General features: G+C 42.7%; 1 protein-coding gene and 1 long non-coding RNA gene across 4 annotated transcripts in view; one reads left to right on the forward strand and one right to left on the reverse strand.

Annotated features, from left to right (window-relative positions):
• The window catches only part of gas7b (growth arrest-specific 7b), a 93,933-nt gene that overhangs the window by 34,215 nt on the left and 31,978 nt on the right, over positions 1–27,740 (reverse strand). The window contains exons 2-5 of one of the 3 annotated variants that reach the window (XM_061756906.1): positions 25,698–25,815; positions 11,693–11,770; positions 10,792–10,880; positions 3,290–3,343 (exon numbers count right to left, since the gene is read on the reverse strand). In XM_061756906.1, the coding sequence (XP_061612890.1) occupies positions 3,290–3,343; positions 10,792–10,880; positions 11,693–11,770; positions 25,698–25,815 (339 nt within the window). The other 2 variants (XM_061756908.1, XM_061756907.1) reach the window with 2 other exon arrangements.
• On the forward strand, positions 15,266–17,063 carry LOC133469620 (uncharacterized). Its single transcript, XR_009785742.1, has 3 exons — positions 15,266–15,369; positions 15,728–15,831; positions 15,927–17,063. It is a non-coding gene; the product is annotated as an uncharacterized LOC133469620 (long non-coding RNA).

Raw genomic sequence — 27,740 nt, forward strand, 5'->3', positions numbered from 1 at the left:
GCTCCAGGTTGTGTCAGCCCCACCACAGCTCCAGCCGCTCCACTTCCTGTCGATATGCAGACTCGTCACCGTCTTTGATGAGGCCAATGACAGTGGTGTTATCTGCAAACTTCAGGAGTTTCACAGCCGGGTCCGTTGAGATGCAGTCGTTCGTGTAGAGAGAGAAGAGTAGTGGAGAGAGCACACAACCTTGGGGTGCCCCAGTGCTGATGCTGCGTGTTGATGAGGTGGCCTCCCCCAGCCTCACCTGCTGTGTCCTACCTGTCAGAAAGCTGTCAATCCACTGGCAGATGGCAGGCGAGACGCTGAGCTGGAGACGCATGGAGGAAAGGAGTTCACGGATTATAGTGTTGAACGCAGAGCTGAAGTCCACGAATAGGATCCATGCGTAAGTCCCCGCGCTGTCGAGGTATTCTAGGATGAAGTGCAGACCCATGTTGACTGCATCATCCGCAGACCTGTTTGCTCGGTAGGCAAACTGCACGGGGTCAAGCAGGGGACCTGTGACGCTCTTGAGGTGGTCCAGCACAAGGCGTTCAAAGGACTTCATGACCACAGATGTCAAGGCGACAGGCCTGTAATCATTCAGAAACGAGATTGGAGGTTTCTTGGGGACTGGGATGATGGTGGAGCGTTTGAAACAGGATGGTACGTCGCACAGTTCCAGAGATCTATTGAAGATCTGTGTGAAGACTGGAGCGAGCTGGTCCGTGCAGACTTTGAGGCAGGATGGGGACACAAGGTCTGGGCCTGCCGCTTTGTTAATCTTTTGTTGTTTGAAGATGCGTCTCAAATCCTGTTCGTGGATGGTTAACGCAGAAGTGTGATTGTGGTCGGTGGTGCAGCTGGGTGGTTGTGGGGTGTGAAAGTGTCCTTTTCAAATCTGCAGTAGAAGGTGTTCAAGTCGTTGGCTAGTCTGTTGTTCTCAGCTTGGGGGGATCGTCGCTTGTAATTGGTCAGCGATTGTAATGCATGCCAGACTGAGTTAGTCGTTCGCGCTAAACTGTTTTTCCAACTTTGCTGCATAGTTTCTCTTTGCAATGTTAACTTCTTTAGTCAGTTGGTTCCTTGTGCGATTATACAGGGCCCTGTCCCCGCTTCGATATGCGTCCTCCTTAGCTTGGCGAAATTGTTTAAGTTTGGCAGCGAACCACGGCTTGTTGTTATTGAATGTGCAGTACACAAACTGTAAAGTTAGTAGATTACTCTGCATCGGGCTTGGTTTGGTTTACGTAATAGCCTTGGAGAAAAGTAATTCGACAAACTCGACTAACACACAATATACCAACGTACTGACTTATTCCAAAAGATGGACCACCGTCTTATGTCATGTCATGTTACATATATGTCACATACACTGTATGTAATGTCATATCCCATGATGATATCATAAGAATAGGCTTCTGTGGATTTTCTGCAACACTTATAGAAGGGAAAGATCAGAAAAATGTGTTACAAAAAAAAAACAATGTGTAAGAAGAATAAATAGTAACAGTAGGTGATTACAGTAAGACTCCAGCATCACCACACATTTTATCAAAGTTAACTGCCCATGTCCAGTTGTAACTTTGTTGCTTTGGAAACAAAACACTGAACAGCCTGAATCATTGGTTATGATATATTCACACTGTCCTTGGAGAAAGTGAAGAGACCTTTGTGGCTCTCAATCTCTTAGGATTCATCAATCAGCCTTCTGCCACAGTGATGCGAACCTGTACTTTGAACCAAAAACAATTACTGTCGAAAACAGATTCTCAAAGAATGCCTTCATCTCTCGCTGTTATCCCAGGAGCAGAGATGAAATATTTTGGGTTCAAGGCCCTCCGCTGTGAAGAGCTCAGTAATAAAGAGTCAGTATTCAGTCAGTAAATTGTGCACTGGAACTGTAACCAATGTTTACTCTATAGTTCAACTCATTGATGTTTCTTTAAGAATTCAAGAGTTATAAAAAATAATGGCAGAAAATAATTAAAGAAAATATGTTGGGAAGGAAAAAAATTGATGGTAATTGTAAATGGTATTCAAAAGACAGTTTCATAAAAACCAGGAAGGAGAAACAGTTGTTGCACATCCACGTAGTGATTCTTTTTTCTGCACCTTGCCAACTACTGGCTTTTTCATGCATTAGTGTTTTCAGTTGGTTTGCAGGTCTGTGTTGACAGTGATTGTTTTGTTGTCATCTTTATAGGAAACTTTAAAAAACTCTAGAAAAAGAATGGAGATTTTTTTTATTTACTTGATCATTGTTATATAAATGTAACTAACCCTCCTAACCCAGACATGCTCATGTAAAATCCCTTGTCCTTAAGTTTAGGTTTTTGGTCTTTACTGGCAAAACAAGGCAGGTCTTGTTGTGACAAAGTCCATTTTTGCCTTGTATTCTTCAAACAATGCCTATTTCACTCAGTTTTATAAACAGACTAGACGTTCAACCATGGCTGCTTATGTTGTTGTTGACTGCATGTTAGGTAAGACTACCGTTTTGTGACGTAAACCTTTGGGCTTTCAGTAACTGGCCTGACCACATGGAGTCTGTTTGATGCCTATGTGGAGTTTCAGCCAAAGTCCTGCTGATTTACTGCCATGTCTGTTACATCAAAGGACTTTCTGACTCAGATTTGTAGCTTTGGCTGCAAAACTGGGATCTTGTTTTAAGGAAGATGCAGTTAACAATGCCACTGATGTATTATGAATCGAAAAAAGTTCCCGTCTTTTCCATATCCTGAAGCTTGTAACTTAAGAGATAAAAAACAGCAAGCATAACATTGTCAATTGTGTCCTATTACTTTCATCTGCTATTCAATAGCTTCACACTGGTTGCTATGGAAGCACAGGCATCCATTGAAATGATCAGCCGGAAAAGAAAAACCTCAGAAAAATAACAGAACTCTATAACATCACAGGAGGAGCAACGCTGCTGTTTCTTATGAACCTGACAAACATCAGTGAGCTGCTGTATAAGATCACATCATTGTGTATATAAACTAGCAAGTGACAACAAGCACTAAAAACTTGAGAGAAAAAGAATAGAGAGGAAAGACACTCAGGGAGACACAATAAAAATATATGCTTTGTGCACTACCCCAGTGGAAGACATTTACTTACATTTTAACGATGCTCACGCAGGTGATGCAGTACAGCTATAACAGTGTGTGGAAAGAAAGATCCCAAAAGGAATATCTACATTCTTTTCAAAATTGAAATGGTATTCTCCGCTTGGTATTAAATGAGATCTTTGATGTTTAATGAAGAGAGCCATAGGTGGTTCATGGAAAGTGTTCCCACTCACCGTCACTGTGGTCTCCTTGTTCTGTTTCCTGGTGGGCGATATTGGTCCCGGGCTCTGCGGAGAGAGGAAGGACTGTCCATCAAACCCACCATCTTCCATGTCAGACATGACTGCGCCACGTTCACACACTGTCACTCTCACACAGCTGTTCTGGTGCTGAGCTCTGTTATAATCTAGCTGGAGCTCTCACTGCTCCTGCTGCTGTGTGTATGTATAATGTGAGTGAGTGTATGTGTGCAAAGAAGTGAAGACAGTGCCGCACACTTGCTTTGTGTTTGAGTGTCCATGTTTTTTTTTTGGTTCAAGTTCTTTAATTTTAATTTAACTTAATTTAACTTTTGCTATACATGCCATATGCTGCAGTATATGATACACACACACACACACACACACACGCACACACACACACACACACACACACACACACTCACATTTATATATATATACACAGTGGATACGGAAAGTATTCAGACCCCCTTAAATTATTCACTCTTCGTTATATTGCAGCCATTTGATTAAATCATTTAAGTTCATTTTTTTCCTCATTAATGTACACACAGCACCCCATATTGACAGAAAAAAATGTAATTGTTAAAATTTTTGCAGATTTATTAAAAAAGAAAAACTGAAATATGACACAGCCATAAATATTCAGACCCTTTGCACAGTATTTAGTAGAAGCACCTTTTTGAGCTAATACAACCATGAGTCTTTTTGGGAATGAGTTTTTCACACCTGGATTTGGGGATCCTCTGCCATTCCTCCTTGCAGATCCTCTCCAGTTCTGTCAGGTTGGATGGTGAATGTTGGTGGACAGCCATTTTCAGGTCTCTCCAGAGCTGCTCAATATATTTTAAGTCAGGGCTCTGGCTGGGCCATTCAAGAACAGTCACAGAGTTGTTCTGAAGCCACTCCTTCATTATTTTAGCTGTGTGCTTAGGGTCATTGTCTTGTTGGAAGGTGAACCTCCGGCCCAGTCTGAGGTCCTGAGCACTCTGGAGACGTTTTCGTCCAGGATATCCGTGTACTTGGCTGCATTCATCTTTCCTTTGATTGCAACCAGTCGTCCTGTCCCCACAGCTGAAAAATACCCCCACAGCATGTTGCTGCCACCACCATGCTTCACTGTTGGGACTGTAGTGGACAGGTGATGAGCAGTGCCTGGTTTTCTCCACACATACCGCTTAGAATTAAGGCCAAAAAGTTCTATCTTGGGCTCATCATACCAGAGAATCTTATTTCTAATCATCTTGGAGTCCTTCAGTTTTTTGTTTTTTTTTGGCAAAGTCCATGCGGACTTTTATGTGTTTTGCACTGAGGAGAGGCTTCCGTCGGGCCACTCTGCCAAAAAGCCCAGACTGGTGGAGGGCTGCAGTGATGTTTGACTTTCTAGAACTTTCTCCCATCTCCCGACTGCATCTCTGGAACTCAGCCACAGTGATCTTTTGGTTCTTCTTTAGCTCTCTCACCAAGGCTCTTCTCCCCCGATTGCTCAGTTTGGCCAGACGGCCAGCTCTAGGAAGGGTTCTGGTCGTCCCAAACATCTTCCATTTAAGGATTATGGAGGCCACTGTGCTCTTAGGAACGTTAAGTGCAGCAGAAATGTTTTTGTAACCTTGGCCAGATCTGTGCCTTGCCACAATTCTGTCTCTGAGCTCTTCAGGCAGTTCCTTTCACCTCATGATCCTCATTTGCTCTGACATGCACTGTGACCTGTAAGGTGTTATATAGACAGGTGTGTGGCTTTCCTAATCAAGTCCAATCAGTATAATCCAACACAGCTGGACTCCAATGAAGGTGTAGAACCATCTCAATGATGATCAGAAGAAATGGACAGCACCCGAGTTAAATATATTAGTGTCACAGCAAATATCACACAGCCATAAGTATTCAGACGCTTTGCTCAGTATTTAGTAGAAGCACCCTTTTGAGCTAATACAGCCATTAGTCTTTTTTGGAACGATGCAACAAGTTTTTCACACCTGGAAAAACTTGCAGATCTGCTCCAGTTCTGTCAGGTTGGAGGGTGAACATTGGTGGGCAGCCATTTTCAGGTCTTTCCAGAGATGCTCCAATGGGTTTAAGTCAGGGCTATGGCTGGGCCATTCAAAAACAGTCACGGGGTTGTTCTGAAGCCACTCCTTCTGTATTATAGCGCCCAGTACGTTTGACCTATGGCTACGGAAATTGGGAGGCACGTGTAGCACCTCGAGATGTACGAAAAAGTCAGCAGAAGCCATATCCTAAACACAATATGAAGTCAGCAATTTTTTTTTTGGAATGTAGAATTTTGGTCCATTTTTGCACATTTACAGGGGTCAAATTTTTGCAAACTTGTCCAAGAGGTTTCATTACACTTTGTTATGGATGAAACTTTACCTTTGATTCGCTGTAAAGATCCAATAGTGCCAGTGTGTTCGCAGAGTAATTCCCAGTTCCTTTCATTTACCAATCACATTAAGGTTATTTGTGAGGACGGTGTAAAATGGCAGAAAAGAAGATGAGCACATTGGAGTCCATAGCGACCAACTTGAAAAACCATTGAGCAAAAATAGAAACCAGACAGTAAACTAACAAACAGGACCAGAAGATTATTTTTTTTGTATCTGGGTGTGACCAGCAGGAAGGGAGTAAAAATGAAGGGAGAAAGTGAAACAAAGTGGTGGGTGGATCTTATGAAGCTGCTGTTGCACCCACATTGCCTTGTTAATTATGATCACTGAAAAAGATAGTGTAGGCGGGATTAATTTGCTTTAATTGCCATCAGCATCTCCACGAGGATAGGAGGAAGAAAGGGGATTTTTAATGTGGAATAACATTACTCTTTATTATCTTGATCATCAAACATCAACTTCTGAGATCATCTTTAAATAGAGGTGCGAATATACAGTATGTTAATAAAAATGTAAAGTTGCGGCTGCGTAAGAATTATTAAAATAACTAACTGGCTAAACAACAAAATTGTTTAGGGTTTTTGCTTCTTGAAAACACTGAATGAATGAAATTAATGTGAAATGTAGGCCATTATAAAAAAACAAGCCGTTCTTTGAGAAGATGTGAATTTTCATTGTTAAAACTAATGGAAACCATATTATAAGAATGAGATAGTAGACATGAGGTACTTTTACATTCAAGAAGAAAATTATTTCCCAAAATTATTATCCTGGTACGGTGACCAACTGGTTAGAGCGTCTGCCTCACAGTTCTGATATCCAGGGTTCAATCCCCGGCCCCACCTGTGTGGAGTTTGCATGTTCTCCCCGTGCCTGCGTGAATTTTCTGTGCCACCCACCACCATTTAAAGTGCTTCTTATTAATCCCAAATAAAGTTACAATGTTCTAGTGGCCTTTCCTTGACTTCTTTTTTTTTATATTTTATTTTTTTGGGCTTCCTAGCAGAAGCCTGAAGGTTTTGTGTTAACAGTGACGACTATTTGAAACACGATTCACTCCACCTAGTCGAAAGCCCTACTTCCAGCTGAAGGACCAAAGAATGATGCTGCCACCACCATGCTTCAATGTAGGTGGAACGTACGGTGTTCATCTGGTGATGAGCAGTGTTGTGTTTGCACCTAACATACTTCTTGGAATTATGGTCAAAAAGTTTAACCTTGGTTTCATCGGCCTATATAACATTTTCCGACATGCGGAGATTTTGTTGTGGTCGCACACAAAAACATTCCATCCATCCATCCATCCATTTTCTTCCGCTTATCCGAGGTCGGGTCGCAGGGGTAGTAGCTTTAGCAGGGACGCCCAGACTTTCCTCTCCCCAGCCACTTCATCCAGCTCTTCCGGGGGGATCCCGACGCGTTCCCTGGCCAGCCGAAGTACGTCGTCTCTCCGGCGTGTCCTGGGTCGTCCCCGGGGTCTCCTCACCAGGGAGGCATCCGGGAGGCATCCGAATCAGATGCCCCAGCCACCTCATCTGGCTCCTCTCGATGTGGAGGAGCAGCGGCTCTACTCTGAGATCCTCCCGGATGACCGATCTTCTCACCATATCTCTAAGGGAGAGCCCGGACACCCTGCGGAGGAAACTCATTACGGTCGCTTATATCCGGGATCTTGTTCTTTTGGTCACGACCCACAGCTCGTGACCATAGGTGAGGGTAGGAACGTAGATCGACCGGTAAATCGAGAGCTTTGCCTTTCGGCTTAGCTCCTTCTTTACCACAACGGATCTTTACCACTGCAGAAACTGCACCAATCCACCTGTCAATCTCCCATTCCATTCTTCCCTCACTTGTGAACAAGATCCCAAGATACTTGAACTCCCCGACCTGGAGAGGCCACCCTTTTCCGACTGAGGACCATGGTCTCAGATTTGGAGGTCCTGATTCTCATCCCAGCCCCTTCACACTCAGCTGCGAACTGCTCCAGTGAGAGTTGGAGGTCACGGCTTGATGAAGCCAACAGAACCACATCAACTGCAAAAAGCAGAGAGGCAATACTGAGGCCACTAAACTGGACCCCCTCTACGCCTCGGCTGCGCCTAGAAAATATTTCCATAAAAGTTAGGAACAAGAATCGGTGACAAAGGGCAGCCTTGGCGGAGTCCAACCCACACCGAAAACCATACCGACTTACTGCCGGATATGCGGACCAAACTCTGACTCCGGTCGTACAGGGACCAAACAGCCCGTATCAGGGGGTTCGGTACCCCATTCTCCCAAAGCACCTCCCACAGGACCCCCCGAGGGACACGGTCGAACGCCTTCTCCAAGTCCACAAAACACATATAGACTGGTTGGGCGAACTCCCATGCACCCTCGAGGACCCTGCTGAGAGTGTAGAGCTGGTCCACCTTTCCACGGCCAGGACGAAAACCACACTGCTCCTCCTGAATCTGAGATTCAACTTCCCGATGGACCCTTCTCTCCAGCACCCCTGAATAGGCCTTACGAGGGTGGCTGAGGAGTGTGATCCCCCTGTAGTTGGAACACACCCTCCGGTCCCCCTTCTTAAAAAGGGGGACCATCACCCCAGTCTGATAATCCAGAGGCACTGTCCCCGATGTCCACGCGATGTTGCAGAGGCGTGTTAACCAGGACAGCCCTACAACATCCAAAGCCTTGAGGAACTCCGGGCGAATCTCCTCCACCCCCGGGGCCCTGCCACCGAGGAGCTTTTTAACCACCTCGGTGACCTCAACCCCAGAGATAGGAGAGCCCGCCTCAGAGAACCCAGACACTACTCCCTCATGGGAAGGCATGTCGGTGGAATTGAGGAGGTCTTCGAAGTATTCTCCCCACCGGCTCACAACGTCCCGGGTCGAGGTCAGCAGCGCCCCATCCCCACTATACACAGTGTTGATGGTGCACTGCCGGAAGTCTTTCTCCATGGCCTCACCGAACTCCTCCCATACCCGAGTTTTTGCTTCACGACCACCAAAGCTGGATTCCGCTTGGCCAGCCGGTACCCATCAGCTGCCTCAGGAGTCCCACAGGCCAAAAAGGTCCGATGGGACTCCTTCTTCAGCTTGACAGCATCCCTCACTGTTGGTGTCCACCAACGGGTTCGGGGATTGCCGCCATGACAGGCACCAATCACCTTATGGCCACAGCTCCGGTCGGCCGCCTCAGCAATGGAGGCTCTGAACATGGTCCACTCAGACTCGATGTCCCCCGCCTCCCCCGGAACGAGCAAAGTTCTGTTGGAGGTGGGAGTTGAAACTCCTTCTGACATGGGATTCCGCCAGGCGTTCCCAGCAGACCCTCACAATACGTTCTGGGCTGCCACGTCGGACCGGCATCTTCCCCCACCATCGGAGCCAACTCATCACCAGGTGGTGATCAGTTGACAGCTCCGCCCCTCTCTTCACCCGAGTGTCCAAGACATGCGGCCGCAAGTCCGATGACATGACCAGGGGGGCCGTTCCTCCCAATCACGCCCTTCCAGGTCTCACTGTCGTTGCCCACGTGAGCATTGAAGTCCCCCAGCAGAAGGATGGAGTTCCCAGCAGGAGCGCTCTCCAGCACCGCCCCCAAGGACTCCAAAAAGGGTGGGTACTCTGAACTGCTGTTTGGTGCATAGGCACAAACAACAGTCAGGACCCGTCCCCCCACCCGAAGGCGGAGGGAGGCTACCCTCTCGTCCACCGGAGTGAACCCCAATGTACAGGCGCCGAGCCAGGGAGCAATAAGTATACCCACACCTGCTTGACGCCTCTCACCGTGGGGAACTCCAGAGTGGAAGAGAGTCCAACCCCTCTTCGAGAGGACTGGTACCAGAGCCCAAACTGTGCGTGTAGACGAGTCCGACTATATCTAGTCGGAACTTCTCGACCTTACACAACAGCTCAGGCTCCTTCCCTGCCAGAGAGGTGACATTCCATGACCCTAGAGCCAGCTTCTATAGCCGGGGATCGGATCGCCAAGGTCCCCGCCTTCGGCCACCGCCCAGCTCGCACTGCACCCGATCCCCATGCCCCCGCCCACAGGTGGTGAGCCCATGGGAAGGGGGACCCACATCACCCTTACGGGCTGTGCCAAGCCTTGCCCCATGGGTGCAGGCCCGACCACCAGGCGCTCTCCTTCGAGCCCCACCTCCAGGCCTGGCTCCAGAGGGGCCCCCGGTGACCCACGTCCGGGCAAGGGAAACCTGAGTCCATTTTGTCTCTTCATCATAAGGGGTCTTTGAGCCGTGCTTTGTCTGGTCCCTCACCTAGGACCTCTTTGCCATGGGTGACCCTACCTGGGGTGTGAAGCCCCAGAGAACTTAGCTCCTAGGATCATTGGGACACACAAACCCCTCCACCACGATAAGGTGACGGCTCAAGGAGGGGCACAAAAACATTATAGCACAAAAACTTAACAGGGGTGTGTACACTTTTTTATGTACACTTTATTGACAAACAACCATTCACACTCACATTCACACTTCTGGATAATTGAGTCTTCTGTGTTTTCAATGCATTTTAATGGCATGTGTGATCACTGCTGCGCCTAAAAATATTGAAAAACATATAATACTCTGGGTCACTGATGGTGTAGTGGTACACTCGCCTGACTTTGGTGCAGGCAGAGTGGGTTCAGTTCCCACTCAGTGACGGTGTGAGTGTGAGTGTGAATGGTTGTCCCTGTCTATATGTGCCCTGCGACTGACTGGCGACCAGTTCAGGGTGTAGTCCGCCTTTCGCCCGAAGTCAGCTGGGATAGGCTCCAGCGTCCCGCGACCCTAACCAGGGTAAGCGGTGTTGAAAATGGGTGGATGGATAATACTCTGGTTTTATATATTAAAAGGGAAAGAACAACAAAGAAAAGAGACAAATGACATTTTGGATTATGTCTTTTGGGATACCAGTAGCATCATGGTTGTTCCTTCATGCACGATTCCACTACAGTTTTGTGGACATAGGTTTTGTGTCAATCTGTGCCTTGTTAGTTAACATTTTACAAGTCATATTGACTACTGTTAAAATGCTCATTATGGAAAAAAAAACAAAAAACAAAACTTGTGGATTGTGTGTTTTGCACATTTTTATACATGATATAGTGTTTTACCTGTGACTCTGTAGTGCTTTTCCGGGCCGAGTTGTTGTGTGGAGTTTCCAGATGATGCAAGGGACTCCCACCTGAGTGAAACCCGTTCACTGTGGAGACAGATCACGTTTTTTAAAATTTGATGTATTTGGATGGATGTTTTACATCAGTGCCACTAAAGGTGGGAATCGCAAAGTAACTTAGAACTTATCAATGTTTTTAACGGTGATGATATTGCTTTCATGATACGCAGGTTACGGGATAATTGCTGAATTGGAAAAAGAAAAAACACAGGTGCGGCCAGGTAAGTATGTAATATGCAGCTCAAAGTGGTACTGTAAAAAAAACATTTTATTCTTTTCATGCCCAGAAAATATACTTTATTGAAAACATAAAAAAGTAAACATTTTGTCTTGATGGAGTACTTCAGTGGGAAGAGAACTTACATTTTGATATAAACTAATATAAAACGGGAATGAAGTTTTGATAAATGCTAAAAAAAAGTTTTTTAAAAATGTGTTAAACGTACTGTATTTCCATGTTCCTATTTCCAAGTGAATGTAATTCTATGTACATATATGAATTAAACAAAACATTTATTTCCAATAGAGCTGATAAGATACTGTATGAATCAGAGCAGCAGTTGAGTTGGAACCATGTTACAATCCTCCCTAGGCTCTCGGTCTTCATCAGCCTTTAGGGGGTAGATAGAGCCAAAAGAGTGACAGAGGGGCCTTTAGTTCTGCAGTTGAAGCTACAGATAAAATTAGTTCCAGGAAGTGTCTGTTTCTATGTGTGTCGTGTGCATGAGAGGGTGCTTTGTACCACTGTGGAATTTTAGTAGAATTCATAGCCTCGGGTCACGGAAAAATGAGGAAGCTGCACTGATAGAGAGTTTAGACAGAGATAAAGAATACTGTACCTGCAGGCAAGGAGCTCTTGTGTCGCAAGGAGGATTTTGGAGTCCCAGGAGCACTGGAAGGTCTTTCCCATGTGGTCTCTGAGGGAGAAAAAATAAGGACATTTCAAATGTCAAAACCCATCTCATCTCAGATTGCACTTTTATTTCAGTGTCTCAAATAGCATTTGTTTTCAACCATTTGGCATGTGTGTTTTTTTTTACATGCCTCTAAAATAATACAAAAACAACTTCAAAATCACAAGACCACACCCTAGCCAGCGAACATCAAATGTTTTCTTAGGAAGGAAGAACCAGGCTCAATAAGGGGTATTAAAAGCAGCATACAGCATTATTAATTCCTTGTAGACAAACAAATATGGGTTTCTGGAGTGACTACCAACCCATTAAGTGTGAAAGACAAGAAATAGTGTGAGCGTATGTATATGAGACGTGTGTGTGCATGTGTGTGTGTGTGTGTCCCTCTTCCTACAAAAATTGGCAGTAAATGGCAGTGACAGAAATGCTATTGAAACTTTTGAATAAATCTGTAATATTAATGTAAATACATATGGTATTTCTACCTTAAAGTGTTTGCATAAATGGAAAAAAAGTACGTATTTTGCTAAGCTCCACAGAGGCACACTTTTAATTTTCCAGATTTACTGCAGTTAAGCTACTGCACTTGACACTGTTTTGTTTTTTTCCCCTTAGGTCCATTCTCACCATGGGATCCAGCAAAATTAGCCTTCACTGTCAGAATACGAAAAAAGGCAATGTATAAAGAACTCTTATTCCATCCGGGCCTTTTCATTTGGCTCGGCTCTATGGGGTGCTGTTGAACAGAGGAGACAGTTGAGCCAAGCCCATCTCCCTAAATGACACACATGGAGCGGAGAACTGGCAGCCACCTGACGGATAACAGCCATGCCTTCGCATTTGATGCACGACGTGAGCGGAAAGTGTGGCTCTTAGGCACAAAAATCTAAAATGTTTCTCCCTTGGCATGTAATAAATCAATACAGTGTAGAATAAATTGTAATTTAATGCTGAATATGTATAATCTATTTAGCTCAGATAAAACTATTAATTCTGACTATTTTTCGTGCCAGAAGGGAAGCTGTGAGAAAACTGTTGAAATTTAAGTTATTATAGGACTGCTGCGGAGCAAGCACTGCCGCGAACTGCTGCTAAGGAGATAATGGCGGTGCCCATCTGAATATTGTTCATATTTATATCTTAAACTGTATTTTATTCTTTATTACTCTATCACTTATTTAAGACAAAATACTGCCCACACCATTTAATGTACCCCAGCAAATAAAAAAAACAAAAGATGTATCTCGGCAGCGCTCAGATCGGAACTACAGTATTTATTTAATTCCATGTTACCATGGTAATGCAATTCCCAGAAAACAACAAATCAGCTCCCGCTCAAAATGAGTGGGGCGCCATCGAAATTAGTCCCTTTTTACCAGGCATGCTGCTGTGACATACGTTAACCGACAGAAGTGTTTCTCATATCATTTTGTTGACACACTCCTGAGCTTTATCTGGGTTTCAATCATGCTTTCTGTAGATGCAAAGTCATCCTTCTGTGTTGGTTGAAAGAGCGAAAGATAGCATAACAAATGTTAATAAGCATGTCAGCATTTGAGCCATTGTTTTTCTAAAAATTACATGACAAAGCTAGGGCACAATGTAAAATCCTTATTGCTCTGTCTCAGCCCTTTCTGGACACATTTTACTCTCTTCCTAAGTGTTAGCATAACAACCGTTAGCATGTTAGTGTTGGATCAGTTCATATTGGAGAAAACTAAATCTTGCTAAATCTTATGACAACTGTTAACAGGATAGCATTTGATCTAATTTCTTTCACAATACTATCTGGCTCAGAATGCTATCTTGTTATGTGTTAGCATACCAAATGTTAGCATTTTATCAACAGTTGTTCAAAATTGGACCATTGTGAGACTTTCTGTTTTCTTGAGACCATCCATCCATCCATCCATTTTCTGAGCCGCTTCTCCTCACTCGGGTCGCGGGCGTGCTGGAGTCTATCCCAGCTATCATCGGGCAGGAGGCGGGGTACACCCTGAACTGGCTGTTCTTGAGACCAAAGGTTTAAAATAGTTCTACAAGGCAAGCCCAACTCACAATATATTGTTCACAAATGTGTGTTTCAGACTTGTAACAGCAGGCCCATTCAAAATTTACATGGTTTTTTTTTCTAGTATTTTATTCTTTTTGTCCATAAAGTCCAATTTGTTAGCAGGATGCGGAGTTTGCAGTTAGCCTGCAATATAAGATTGAGCCAATTCTTATCATTACACTGTCAACAACAAATTTATTGTCTCAGATTTTTTAGTTGATTTAGGACAATTTTGATGTGATGAATCCAAATATCACATTGGTTTCGCTTAATCAGGTAAACCTTTTGAACTATTGCCACATGTTATTATTTACATGTCCAGGTATTTTCCCTTTAGAGATTCAAATAAACAGAGGTTCATGCCCTGAATTTTGACCAATGATGACATAACATTCAATTTACAGGTACTTACTTTTAGCAATGTCTACTATTCAATTTACAGTGAGCAAAGTTTGTAACATTTGATTAATAAACTGGTAGCAGGCATAAAAACCTGACCTTAACAAGAGAAACTATTGTCGTTTTCGGATTCAGCAAAATTGTCCTAAATCAGTTGAAAAAACAACCTACAAAAAAAACCTTTTTTTTGTAACCCAGTGTTATCATTAGACAGCTGAACTGAGCAGGTTGGGCTACCAAGTAAAATGAAGACTCATTAGGCGAAAAACAGTTTTGTTGTTGCTGTTTTTTTTAAGCCTGTCAGATTTCAAGTGCAGTAAATCTCATCAGCTTCCTTGTCACCACAAAACTGGAGTCAAAAACATGTCAATCATTCTAAATTGGCTTAATTGCCCTGTGTATCATACGACTCAGATCCTTCCAGCCTCTTTTGAGACCTAAGTGGAGCCTTCATCATGCAGATTCACAAAATCAATGACAGCGCGCAGCACATGAATAACCTTTCACTTTGCATAAATCAGTGAGGAAATCAAGCATCAAGTAGAAACTCAACAGTGAGCATGACATGATAAGATGGATTATTGTCAACCAAGGTTATGTGAGAAGATCCTGACTCCCAGCAGAAAATGGAAGGCATCCAAGTTAGCTTTGACATGGCAATAGAATGAGCATGGCTCTATGATAACCATCAGATCAAGCAGTCATTACCATTTTTCTTTCTTTTCAAAGTATTTTGTATTTACATATATTAATCTAATGTATTTGATAAAAAAAAAAAGAAAAGAAAAAAAAGAGCACAGAGTCAATTGAAATGGCCCATAGTATTTTCTGGCTGTCAAAATGTATTGTCATTGTGTTTGTATGTCAATCTGTGTATGCTGGCGCTTTGCTGAGACTCTCCAACTGCTCCTCCCTGATTGGTGGCCCTCGTCCCTGATTCAACCCACAATTCGGTGCCAAGGAAAGACATCTGATTGCCGATTGGAGACCAGGAACACCACCAGCTGCACTCGTTAGTCACCACAGGGTTTAAAAAGGATTCTTTTGCCTTTAGTGTGGACTCGCTTTGATTTCATGTGAGCAGTTAGTCTCTATACCTCTCGTTGAAATTGTACCACTGTTTTTATTCTTGAACTGCAGACTAGCTACTGTAAATATATTCAAATTGTCTTTGTGTTGCATGTTCTGACAGATGGGATTCATATGAATGTTAACACTTGTTTTGAGGTACCGGTATTTCGAGGTACTGTATATTGTAGTGCTGTTCCCTTGTTCCTAGTAGTGTGGGCTTTTTGGCCTGTGGCATTCCTAGGCCACCGACTCAAAGACAGACTTGAGGTGTACTTTTTTTGTTATAGAAATTAGATAGGATCACTTTGTTTTTGATTGAACGTCATTGTTTAGTTTCGTGTTTTTTGTATGTCAATGGCTTGCCATGATCTGTGCCCTGCAGTTCCTCTTTGGAGCTTGGGTGACGCTTTGTGGCTCACTTTTCCCTCTCTCTCCAGGAATCATCACCTCCTCGCCTGTTCTCAATCAGCACTCATCACTGCCTGCATTTAAGCCTACCAGATCCAGGAATCCAGCGCAAGAGTATTCGCTCTCATACGTGGTACACAGACCAACTCTCGCAGTCCTACTCTTGTTTGTTTGAAAATTATTTGGTGACTCGCGTATATGCTTATCCTCTTGTGCTCTTCTCCTCAGTGTCCTCCCGTGTCTCCCGCTCCGCTGCACGCGTCCCAACCACGTCGTCAAGCTCTCCCACCTGCTCCCGCCTTCTGCACGCTCCTTGTTCCTTCGGACCACCATCACGCCTTGGAAATAGAGACCCTGCGCTATCTCCAAATAAGCCCTTATCAACTACTTCTTCCGCCTCCGTCTGCTCGTGGGTCCAGTCCAAAACCGTTCGATTACTAATCGTGACACGGCTGTCTCTAAACGACCACCTATTTTCACCTTCAACTCTTATTTCATTGTTAGTCCCTTTCTCCTCACAATCCACATGACAAGCAAACTGTTAAAAGGAAACTTTAATCCCTGGTTATCGATACTAGACGTGGAACTAGATGTCATATGTTGTGATTCTGCTATGCTTGAGGGTGCCCAGCACAGAGAGGTGGATAGCCATCCTGCTGGGGGAAACTCTGTGACAGAGATGTGGTAAATGGGCAGTTAAAAGCACAATTCACACTTCCTTGTGATGATCCCCTCTCTTCGTCTTGCTCTGTGTCAAAGGAGGCCGAACATCTTCTAGGGGTGCCTGGTATGATCGGTAGACAGTTTAAATTTGGCCAAATGTGTGGATTTGGACTTTACCGAGTAATCGCGATAACTCTTATTGATGATGTAATTATTTCTGTCTCAGTATCAAAAATGGCTTAAGCACATCTGATCACAGAGCTTCCAATTAAGCTATCTATTAATAATTACTTGGGTTGCGCTTTTGACAGAACTGTGGCTGTAGTTTCTAGAGAGAAAATAATATAGGAGAGTGCGCCGAACAAGAACGTGACATAATTTTGTGCATGCACATGAAATTGGTACTAGAAACAATAGCCGGGAAGGACGCATCTTCGTGCCAAAGCTCGAATATGTGGGGGTCCACTGTATTGTTAAAATTTAGTTTCATGTTTTATACTGAATGGTGCACATTTTTTGTCATTTGAGCAATTTACAATATTGGCTTGCCTCTGTGGTTTGACTGCGGCATGGAAACCGGCATCCGCACTTACTCCTACACACTTTAAAGTGCTACATTAAATGTGTTTTTTTAACAATTACTGTTGTTTTCTATATGTGACCTGAGCAACAAGTATCATGGAGTTGACCAGCAAAAATAGGTCACACTTTATGTATAAGCCAAAGATTCTTTCAATCATCCATCCATCCATTTTCTGAGCCGCTTCTCCTCACTAGGGTCGCGGGCGTGCTGGAGCCTATCCCAGCTATCATCGGGCAGGAAGCGGGGTACACCCTGAAGTGGTTGCCAGCCAATCGCAGGGTACATACAAACAAACAACCATTCGCGCTCACATTCACACCTACGGGCAATTTAGAGTGTCCAATTCATGCATGTTTTTGGGATGTGGGAGGAAACCGGAGTGCACGGAAACCCACGCAGGCACGGGGGAGGCACGGGGAGAACATGCAAACTCCACACAGGCGGGGCCGGGGATTAAACCCCGGTCCTCAGAACTGTGAGGCTGAGGCTCCAGCCATTCGTCCACCGTGCCGCCTTCTTTCAATCAATGGTTAAAAAAAAATATATGGTAATTATACCCTATACAGGATACAGATTATAGTGAGTCAAAAAAAAAAAAAAAAAAAAAAACTAAACCTGTAAACAGAGCAGACAGAATTACAATGTGTGCTTTGAGAGTTATTTTTTTAGGTGCTGTTCATTGTGTTGCCCACTGGTCAGACAGAGATGAGTGGAGACTCTCAGAAGACTGCTGGTCCAAACTGTAACACCCTGCACCAAGCAACACAGGAAGGGAAAAACTTACAAAACACAAGCCTGGACACAAGGACACACTGCCCTCGCCTACGCATGTAGTTCCGTTACCATGGCAATGAGACATATACACACAAGACAGTATCTGATCGTGTGCATATACCAGTGTAATGAAAAAGGGGCCACAAAAAATAGCAGACACGCTATAAATGCTTACTGTTCAGTGAGAATGTAATCAGATAAGAGTTGTACATTTTAAAAGATGTCCACAACTGCAGTGCAGCCTTGCCTAAGAGTGTGTGTTAAGACTAAACAGACAATTGACCCTGGAGATTTTCTGGGACCTCAGAGTCCAGTTATGAAAAAACACAGCAATAAGCTCTTTATGAGAGTAGGGTTACAGTAAAAATTGCTCATATAGTTTAATTTTGATGTAAATTGTAAAAACAAAACAAACAAATAAACATTACTTTTTCAAATAATTGTGTCCAAATCTTTCATTTATGCATGCTATTGGATTCCTTCAGAATTAAAGCATCCCTTTTCATATACCGCTTATCCTTACTAGGGTCAAGATTGAGCTGGGGCATATCCCAGCTGACTTTGAGTCAGAGGCAGGGTACACTCTGAACAATAACACACTCTGGGCCCTCATACCTATGGGCAATTTTGAATCTTCAATTAACCTAAAAAGCGTGTTCTTGGAATGTTGGAAGGAAGCCAAAAATAATAATGATAATAATAAAAATAATAATGTAAGTATGGGGAGAACATGTAAACTCCACACAGAAAGACAGTAACTGAGGTTCGAACCCAAACCCTCAGAACTGTGAGGCAGATGTGTTAACCAATAGCATAAAAAAAAGAAAGTTTTAATTGATTTTAAAGCAATAATTTACTGTTTCGGCTCAAGTAATTGTTTGGCACTGTCCACCCGGCCATCCATTTTCCATACCGCTTATCCTCACTAGGGTCGCGGGCATGCTGGCGCCGATCCGAGCTGACTCTGTCCAATCTAGAGAAAACAAACTTATTAACTTAATAAGTTAATAAGTTAATAACTTCTTGTTGTACAGTGATGATTTGTGGGAGGTCAATTTCTGTTGTATCTAATTCAATTGAAAGTACAGTACTATGATCTTACAATATACCGAATACGAAATACCTCTAAAGTTAAACAGGATTTTGGGGGATGAAAAATAATTTTCCCCCTAAAAATAATGGAAATAGAATGTGCCACAGGGTCAAACTGCTGCTATCATATCATTCATCATATCTGTTTGTTAACAGTAGAGGCAATGCTAAAACTAACATTTTAACAGTGATCTCAATGATCATACAAGTGTATAAATAAGTTAAAAATTGTTAATATGAAACCGTAAAAACAATAAACTTAGTCCAAAATATGAAGACAAATGCTGTATGGTGTAATGCTTCCCATATTCTTCTTTTAACACGCCATATTGTGATTTAAAGCAAGACTTTTGCAGTTAACCCTTTAATGCTAGCTGAGCTGAGGTTTCTTAAGGTTCACGCAGTTACAGCGGCTGAAATAAGTATTTTAACACGTCAACATTTTTCTCACTAAATATATTCCCAAAGGTGCTATTGACATGAAAATGTCACCAGATCTTGGGAACAACCCAAGTAATCCATACACACAAAGAAAGTAGAACAAATAAGATCAGATCAGAAATTGTGTGTAATAATAATGTGAAATGACACAGGGAAAACATATTGAACACATGAAGAAAGGGAGGTACAAAAAGGCATGGAAAGCCAAGACAACACTTAAAATCTATCAATAATAAAACACCAATCCAGCCCCTTGTCAGTGCAAATGAATATCAGCTGGTTCAGTCCTAACTGATGGCCTAAAAAAAGGTCTCATTGCTAAGGTGTGAGTCAAGACACATCTCATGATGGGTAAGAGCAAAGAGCTGTCTCAAGACCATCTCAAACTAATTGTTGCAAAACATAACGATGGCAATGGTTACAGGCGCATATCTAAGCTTCTGAATGTTCCAGTGAGCACGGTTGGGGCCATAATACGTAAGTGGAAAACCAATCATACCACTATAAATTTGCCTCGATCAGGTGCTCCTCTCAGGATTTCTGACACAGGAGTGCAAAGAATAATAAGAAGAGTTGTCCAAGAGTCAAGGAACACGTGGAGAGCTTCGAAAAGACCTCTAATTAGCAGGTACTGTTGTCACAAGGAAACAGTGAGTAATGGACTCTGCCACCATGGCTTCTATGCACGCTCACCACGCAAGACCCCATTGCTGAAAAAAAGCATATCAAAGCTCGTTTAAAGTTTGCTGAACAAAATTTGGACAGCCAGTTAAATACTGGGAGTATATAGTCTGGTCTGATGGGAGCAAAATTGAACACTTTGGATGCCATAATGCACACCACGTTTGGAGGAGAAATGGCACTGCACATCACCCTAAAAACACCATGCCAATAGTGAAGTTGGAAGGTGGGAACATGATATTGTGGGGCTGCTCTTCACCAAATGGTACTGGTAAACTTCACATTATTGAAGGAATGATGAATGGGCAAATGTACCAAGACATTCTTGACAAAAATCTGCTGCCACCTACGAGGATGATGACAATGAAACGAGGGTGGACATTTCAGCAGGATAATGATCCAAACATACTGCCAAGGAAACTCTCGATAGGTTTCAAAGAAAAAAAATAAGGCTGCTAGAATGGCCCAGCCAATCACCTGCCTTGAATCCAATCGAAAATTTCTGGAAAGAACTGAAACTCAAGGTCCATAAAAGAAGCCCACGGAACCGTCAAAAGTTGAAGACTGCTTGTGTGGAGGCCAAAATCACACCAGAGCAATGCATACGACTAGTTTCTCCATACAGGAGGCGTCTTGAAGCTGTCATTGCAAACAAAGGCTTTTGTACAAAGTATTAAATAAATACCAGTTGATGACTTTTCCCTGTGTCATTTCACATTTTTTACACATAACTTAATTTCTGATCTCATTTGTTCTATTTTCTTTGTATGTATGGGTTACTTGGGTTCTTCCCAACATTTGGTGAAATTTTCATGTCAATAACACCTTTGGAACTATATTTAGTGAGAAAAATGGTGATGTGTTAAATACTTATTTCAGCTGCTGTATGTGGACTCGCTGTCTTACATGATGTCAAACATGATGGCAGTTCAAAATCTGAAGTCTTTTGCAACTTTAGGGTTTTCTATTACAGGGTGTCCTTGGTTTAAGACGGAGTTCCATTCCTACAACGCAACATGAACTTAAAATCGGAACATGGCGTAGTCTATCCCTAACCTATGCTAACACGGTAGTAAAGTCACATTTACAGTAAATATTTGTATGAAAAACACTTCCAGGGTATAAATCTAAAACAATCCAATGATAACGTTTTGGTGGTAACTGAGCATGCCTTTTTGTGATCTGTAACATTGTATTCTTATGCTACGCGCAGGTCGTAACCTCTTAATGTAGTCCGTCGGGACTGTCATAGAACCCTCTGTATTGCTGCTCTGTGTAATGATTGGCAAATTCTAGAAAGTTGAAAGAGAAGGGTTGTCTGGTTTGTGTAAAATAATCTGACATTAACCCATCTAACACCAAATTTCAAATGAGGAAAAGGAAAAGAGGATTAGGAGAAGTGACTCCTTGCTGCCTGTGTCTGGGTATTGAGCACTCAGCTAATTTTAGATCCAGTCCTGGCCACAATTTGACCACTGGAAACATGATCAGAGACATACAAGATGTGAACAGATCTTTGGGAAACTGGTTACACTCTGAGGTAACATCTAATCCACAGCTGTGGTTACACATGGAGAATGTACTCTTATGCCTCAAGTAACAATAACTGGCATAAGATTTTCTTTTTAAAAGGTGTGGTACTAAAATGATTGGATTCCATTATGTGAAACATGAATAGAATGTATGAATTCCACAAAAGTTGTGATGCAAGCAGGGTCATTTTTTCTAACCCCAGAGCAAGAGAAGACATTGTTTTCTGTGGTTAAGTAGAGAACATCCCTTTAACAATCTTTCTGGTTTCATCTGTTTTGCTTTGTTGTTTACCAATGATACGAAAAAATAGAAAGAGTTGCTAAGGAAACTGTCACACATCAGAAGCTGTATCTTGGTCTGTCCGTAAACTGCGGTCGAGGTGAACATCCTCAGTTTCAACAGCCAAGTCATGCACTGGTTTGCGTAATATTTCCTAGTTTAGTCATTATTTCAGTTAAACCAAACATTAAGTATAGCCCCGCTACATCTAAAAGCGGCCTAAAATATATGGTGAACACAACTTGTGCATCTTTACTATATCATCAAAGGCGCACAAGACTCACCAATATATGATATTACAACCATCAGTCAGGCTTCACAGTGAGTTCACTCAGGGACACCAAAAAGCAGGAAATGTTGGCAGCACAGAGACAGGTATTAGAATGTCTCAACACATGTGGTTCATTGTGTGTTCAGTAACACAATACATAGTGATAGCATTTATGGTAACAGTAGCATCACTGAATCATGCAGTGCCATCTTATTTTGTTAACGTTTTACTCCATGGGGAATGTGTGCAAATTAGGTGCCAAATAATGCGATATAATAAATAAGCAATTTGTATGCAGAAAAAGAGATGACTGAAAAATCTACAGCAGTCATTCCCAACCACTGGGCCGTCATGTACCGTTAAAGATCATCAGGTGTCCCATGGCAAATGATCCAATTTCACTTAACTGGTCCGAAAAAAAATTTTACCACAAACAATGCATTTGTGTTCATCTCTCTATGCCAGTGACATACAAAGTGTGTCAGAAAGGTTCCAGGACTGGTGTCACAAAAGATACTGTATATTTCAAATCCACTATTCAAGTATAGACTACGGGTTTTCCTCTTGAAAGTAATCCCCTTGGAGTCTAACACACTTCCACAGCCTTCTCTGCCACTCCTTCTATCACTCCTGGAACGATTCTTCCAGGATCCTCCACAGCTCCTTCATCACGGCCATCTGGATGTCATCCATGCCTTCAATAGGGCATTGTAAGCAAGAGCGTTATAGTGAAGCAGGCACTAGTTGTCCTGCCACAACTACTACCTCTTCTCGCGCACTGAACGAAGCAAACGTCACTTTGTAAAAGTACTAATAGACACCTTCCTTCCCTTCTTGAAAAGTAGCTGTAATTACCTTCACTATATTGTACATATTGGGTGTAATGTAATTCATCATGATATCATTTGTCAATAATATTATACTTACCACTTATATAGAGATATAAAAAGTATATCAGATAGCTGAATGAGCTATTATGACAACTTAGCATCAGGACAGCATGTTAACGCACAAGTGAACTCCACAATGTAACACAAACGTTAAATCATCTCACCATTGTAACCTGAGGCTTTTTTTGTTTCTTTTTTTTTAACTGTGCTTGTGATTTAGACGTGTTCTGCAGCCATCAAGCATAGGACTGGGTTAAAAAGGAAACATCCATCCATTTTTTAAACTGCTTATCCAGTCCAGCATCATGTGGAGCTAGATTTTATCCCAGCTGACATTGGGTGAAACGCAGACTATGAACTGAACTGGTCACGAGTCAATTGCAGAGGACATATAGAGACAGACAATCATTCACACCATCACTTAGTGGGAATTGAACCCATGCTGCCTGCACAGAAGTCAGGCTAGTGAACTGCCACACCATCAGTGACTTTGAAAAGAAAATAAACCTTTAATTGATAAGAAATGCAACAAACAAATTATACCAGCATGGTCTTACGGCTGTACAACATTCATTTCAGTGCTACTGCTTTCTGCTTCAGTTACGCTGTTCAGGCAGATGTGTCTATCATAATGTAAAAGAAAAGCAGCTACTGCAAACACATTCCACTCCCATCGTAACAGGATAATAACTCATCAATTGACCTCGTCTAGCTCCAGCACAAATAAACGCCTCCCTCAGATAGGCACCTTCAGTCAAATAGTCCAGTCATAAGACACAACCACTCACACTCACATTTACACCTATAGGAGTCTTCAATTAACCTACGCTACTTGTTTTTGGAATACTGGAGGAAGCCAACGTACTGGGAGAAAATACAAGCAAAGCAGAGCGAGAGCATGCATATCAAACAAGAGAGCCTACACTGAGATTGGCACCCAGAACTGCTTGCCTGCATCATGCTGCCTGATCTTGGAGCTGACTGATTGAGGTCCAGCCGATGAAGCATATGCAATGTATATTAAGTGAAATTACAAAATATACAGAAAGTAAAGTTGGGGCGGCACGGTGGCCAACTGGTTAGAACGTCAGCCTCACAGTTCTGAGGACCCGGGTTCAATCCCCGGTCCCGCCTGTGTGGAGTTTGCATGTTCTCCCCGTGCCTGCGTGGGTTTTCTCCAGGCACTCCGGTTTCCTCCCACATCCCAAAAACATGCATTAATTGGAGACTCTAAATTGCCCGTTGGTGTGAATGTGAGTGCGAATGGTTGTTTGTTTGTATGTGCCCTGCGATTGGCTGGCAACCAGTTCAGGGTGTACCCCGCCTCCTGCCCGATGACAGCTGGGATAGGCTCCACCACGCCCGCGACCCTAGTGAGGAGAAGCGGCTCAGAAAATGGATGGATGGATGGAAATGAGTTGGTGTTATAACTCTGTGCCTTATACTGCATGAAAAATACACAGTGAGATGAAAAGCCATCCTGTTTCTTTTAGTTTCTCCGTATTAAGCTTCAGTAAGGTAGGATTAACTTACTTTGTTAAACTAAAGTAAATGTGCTTAATTTGAAAACTTACCATTATCATAAGTAAGGCTGTTCACGAATGTGTGGTGACTCACATCCCAACTCAAGTGGGAATGGAAAAGTGATCATCGAATCAGAATTTTCAGACTCGAATCAGAGCGAATCTTAGAATATCATACTACTTCATTCTGACAAGAGCTACAAGTGCTGCCATGCTGCATTTACTTCAAAATATATATATAGTTCACGATTTTTATCCTGTGGTTTAGACGAGTGCTAGCCGGCTAGCAGGCTAGCAAGGAGGCAGCTGGTCCCAGCCAGTGTGGATTTACGCATTATATGTCACTGAGACGGGCGCAAAACCAACCCGGCTCCTACCTTTGGTCATGGCAAATAAATAAATAATCATCAATCAAATAATCAAATTGGATTTTTCATTAGTTGGACAATGACATTTCTTTATTTCGGTAGAGTACAAGGAGTAACAATTCAATTCTGATTCGGAAGTCATTCGTTACTGTCAACGCGAATCACAAATCGGGATTTAGAGGGCGAGTCCAAGCCCTAGTCATAAGGTAAAGAACAGTTACTTTGATACCTTTACAATTTGACAGTGGAAACCCCCTATCATGACTTATGTCAACAGAGTGTATATTTACACTGGGGTAGTATAATACCAAAATAAGTAACGTCCCAATAGGTTATTGTCGATATCATTAATATTATCTTCTAACGCAGATCAGGGCAAAGTACAGCCAGTTAGCTAGATATGGCCCATCTACAATCTTCGACCAGCCCTCGCAAAGTCTTTATGAAGTCAAAATAAAATCTAAAAATATTTGGGGGTTTTATTTTGAAAGCGTTGCTTTTATTTTGATGCGCACCTTCGTGGGAAGTACAAGCAATCAGGAGCAATGACTTCTGTCTTCAGAGTTAACACAGTGGCAACATTGTCACTATATTTAGTGACTTTCCCGACAATGGTCCTCTTATCAGCAACATACTGTATATGGAACACAATTGAGGTTAGCATGTTGGCCTGACCCTTGACAACCGTTCCAGTTTCCCACATGGCCCCTTTGGAAAATTAATTGGCCACCCCTGTCCTAAGATGTTTAATTTATTCTCACCATTGCTTGTGGTGTTGACATAGTATCGCTGCCCTTGTGGAGACATGTAGCATTTCCAGTGAGGAGGCAGAGGTTCCCACATGGCCCCTTTGGAAAATTAATTGGCCACCCCTGTCCTAAGATGTTTCATTTATTCTCACCATTGCTTGTGGTGTTGACATAGTATCGCCGCCCTTGTGGAGACATGTAGCATTTCCAGTGAGGAGGCAGAGGGTCTCTCAGGTCCTCCAGTGGAAGCTGACTTAGCGATGCTTTTCTCTGTCAAGACAGAATAAGGAAATTAAATAAAGTGTCAGCATTTTAGTGATGATCTAATATATACAAATGTTAAAACCTCACAGAAGCTTCAAGAACACCACAAATTTTAAAAATGATGAGGTTTTCATTTCCTCAAGCATTTCACAACCAGCAAGCAATGACATCAGCGCAAAGACACTCTTGCTGCTACATAGTGTACAAACTAGCAAACCTAGAATTTCAGCCTGCATATGCCCATATAACGCAAAGAAAACAAGACAAAAAGAAGGCAAACTGCATACATCTGCTCATGATTAGCAGGAATAAAGAATAGGAAGAAAGAGCCCAGTGGGTTGAAGACTGTAAAGATATTGTGCAGAGACTTGGTACAGACACATGTAAGCCAAATTTTGGTCATTCATTCAACTAAAAGGGCTGGTTTGAAAATGTGCAGATATAATTGACAATTCAGTAAATTCCACTGCTCTGTTCCGTAAGAGTTTAACAGCAACATTCCCCTACAAACGTATTGGACCAGTGAAGCCAACTACATTTTTCTGTTTACTGAAAACATTGGGGTTTAATATCAAAAGATGGATATGAGTCAAGGGTCTATTGGCATAGACAGTGAAGACTGGCTGCAATGAAAGTACAGGGCTCACGCTGATCATCGCACAGATGCATGTTCCCAACAAATAGGGCATTGTTTTAAAACAAAATTAACACGTTTTCCAATGTATAAACTGTATTGGCAATAGGTATTGCTACACCAGAGACATAATCTAGTCTACAAAACAGAGATTTTGTTTCATGTTCTTTATCCGTTTTCATTTCTATCATGATCAGACTAAGTAAAGAAAGTTGAGTTTTAAGTAAATATAACAAGTTATTCCATCACTGCTTGCAAGCTGGTCTCTGTAATAATATTTTGCACCTCAGAAGGCAGACTGACCAAGAGGTAGAAGCCCAAATGGGTGCATACACAGTGACTGAAAAACCGGTCAATAAGGCCCTTCCATAATAAAATAGTGAATAATTGTTTGCAAGCATTTTGGAGGGGGGAAAGGGCACATCTGGTCACCCAGCTTTGGGAATCTTGAATGAAAACATGGTACTGTTAAACAAAAAATGCTGTGGATGTCAAAAAGTGAATAGAAAAAGCAATAATAGAAAATGTACAGTGTTAACGTTATTCTGTCTCTGTTATAAGTACTGTAGTTGGTTCAGGGCTAAATCTGAGTGGTCTACCCCAATCATTATTTTGTAGTTCTTTTTTTTGGATAACTGACCAGTAATTACATGGTTTTATAACTGAATAGACATCCATCCATCCATCCATTTTCTGAGCCGCTTCTCCTCACTAGGGTCGCGGGCGTGCTGGAGCCTATCCCAGCTGTCATCGGGCAGGAGGTGGGGTACACCCTGAACTGGTTGCCAGCCAATCGCAGGGCACATAGAAACAAACAACCATTCACAATTCCATTCACGGGCAATTTAGTGTCTCCAATGAATGCATGTTTTTGGGATGTGGGAGGAAACCGGAGTGCATGGAGAAAACCCACGCAGGCACGGCGAGAACATGCAAACTCCACACAGGCGGGGCCGGGGTTTGAACCCGGGTCCTCAGAACTGTGAGGCTGACGCTCTAACCAGTCGCCCACCGTGCCGCCACTGAATAGACAATAAAAGAAAATTATGTGCTGTCCTATCTATGACCTCTGTGTGCTCTGGCCTGACTCTCTCAGTAACATTCCAAGGCATAACTTAAACATAAATACTTATTACCACTGTCATCACCCAGTTAAGGTAAAATCAAACTGTAAGTAATAAGTATCGATATAAACACAAATACCCTGTAAGAAATAATAGCTTCATTATTTGAGGAAATGAAGTCATTATTTGCAACTGGTGCTCTGAAACAAGAGAGGCAAAGACCTAATTTGGTA

Source organism: Phyllopteryx taeniolatus, chromosome 19, assembly GCF_024500385.1.
Source record: "Phyllopteryx taeniolatus isolate TA_2022b chromosome 19, UOR_Ptae_1.2, whole genome shotgun sequence".
NCBI classification, from domain to species: Eukaryota; Metazoa; Chordata; class Actinopteri; order Syngnathiformes; family Syngnathidae; genus Phyllopteryx; species Phyllopteryx taeniolatus.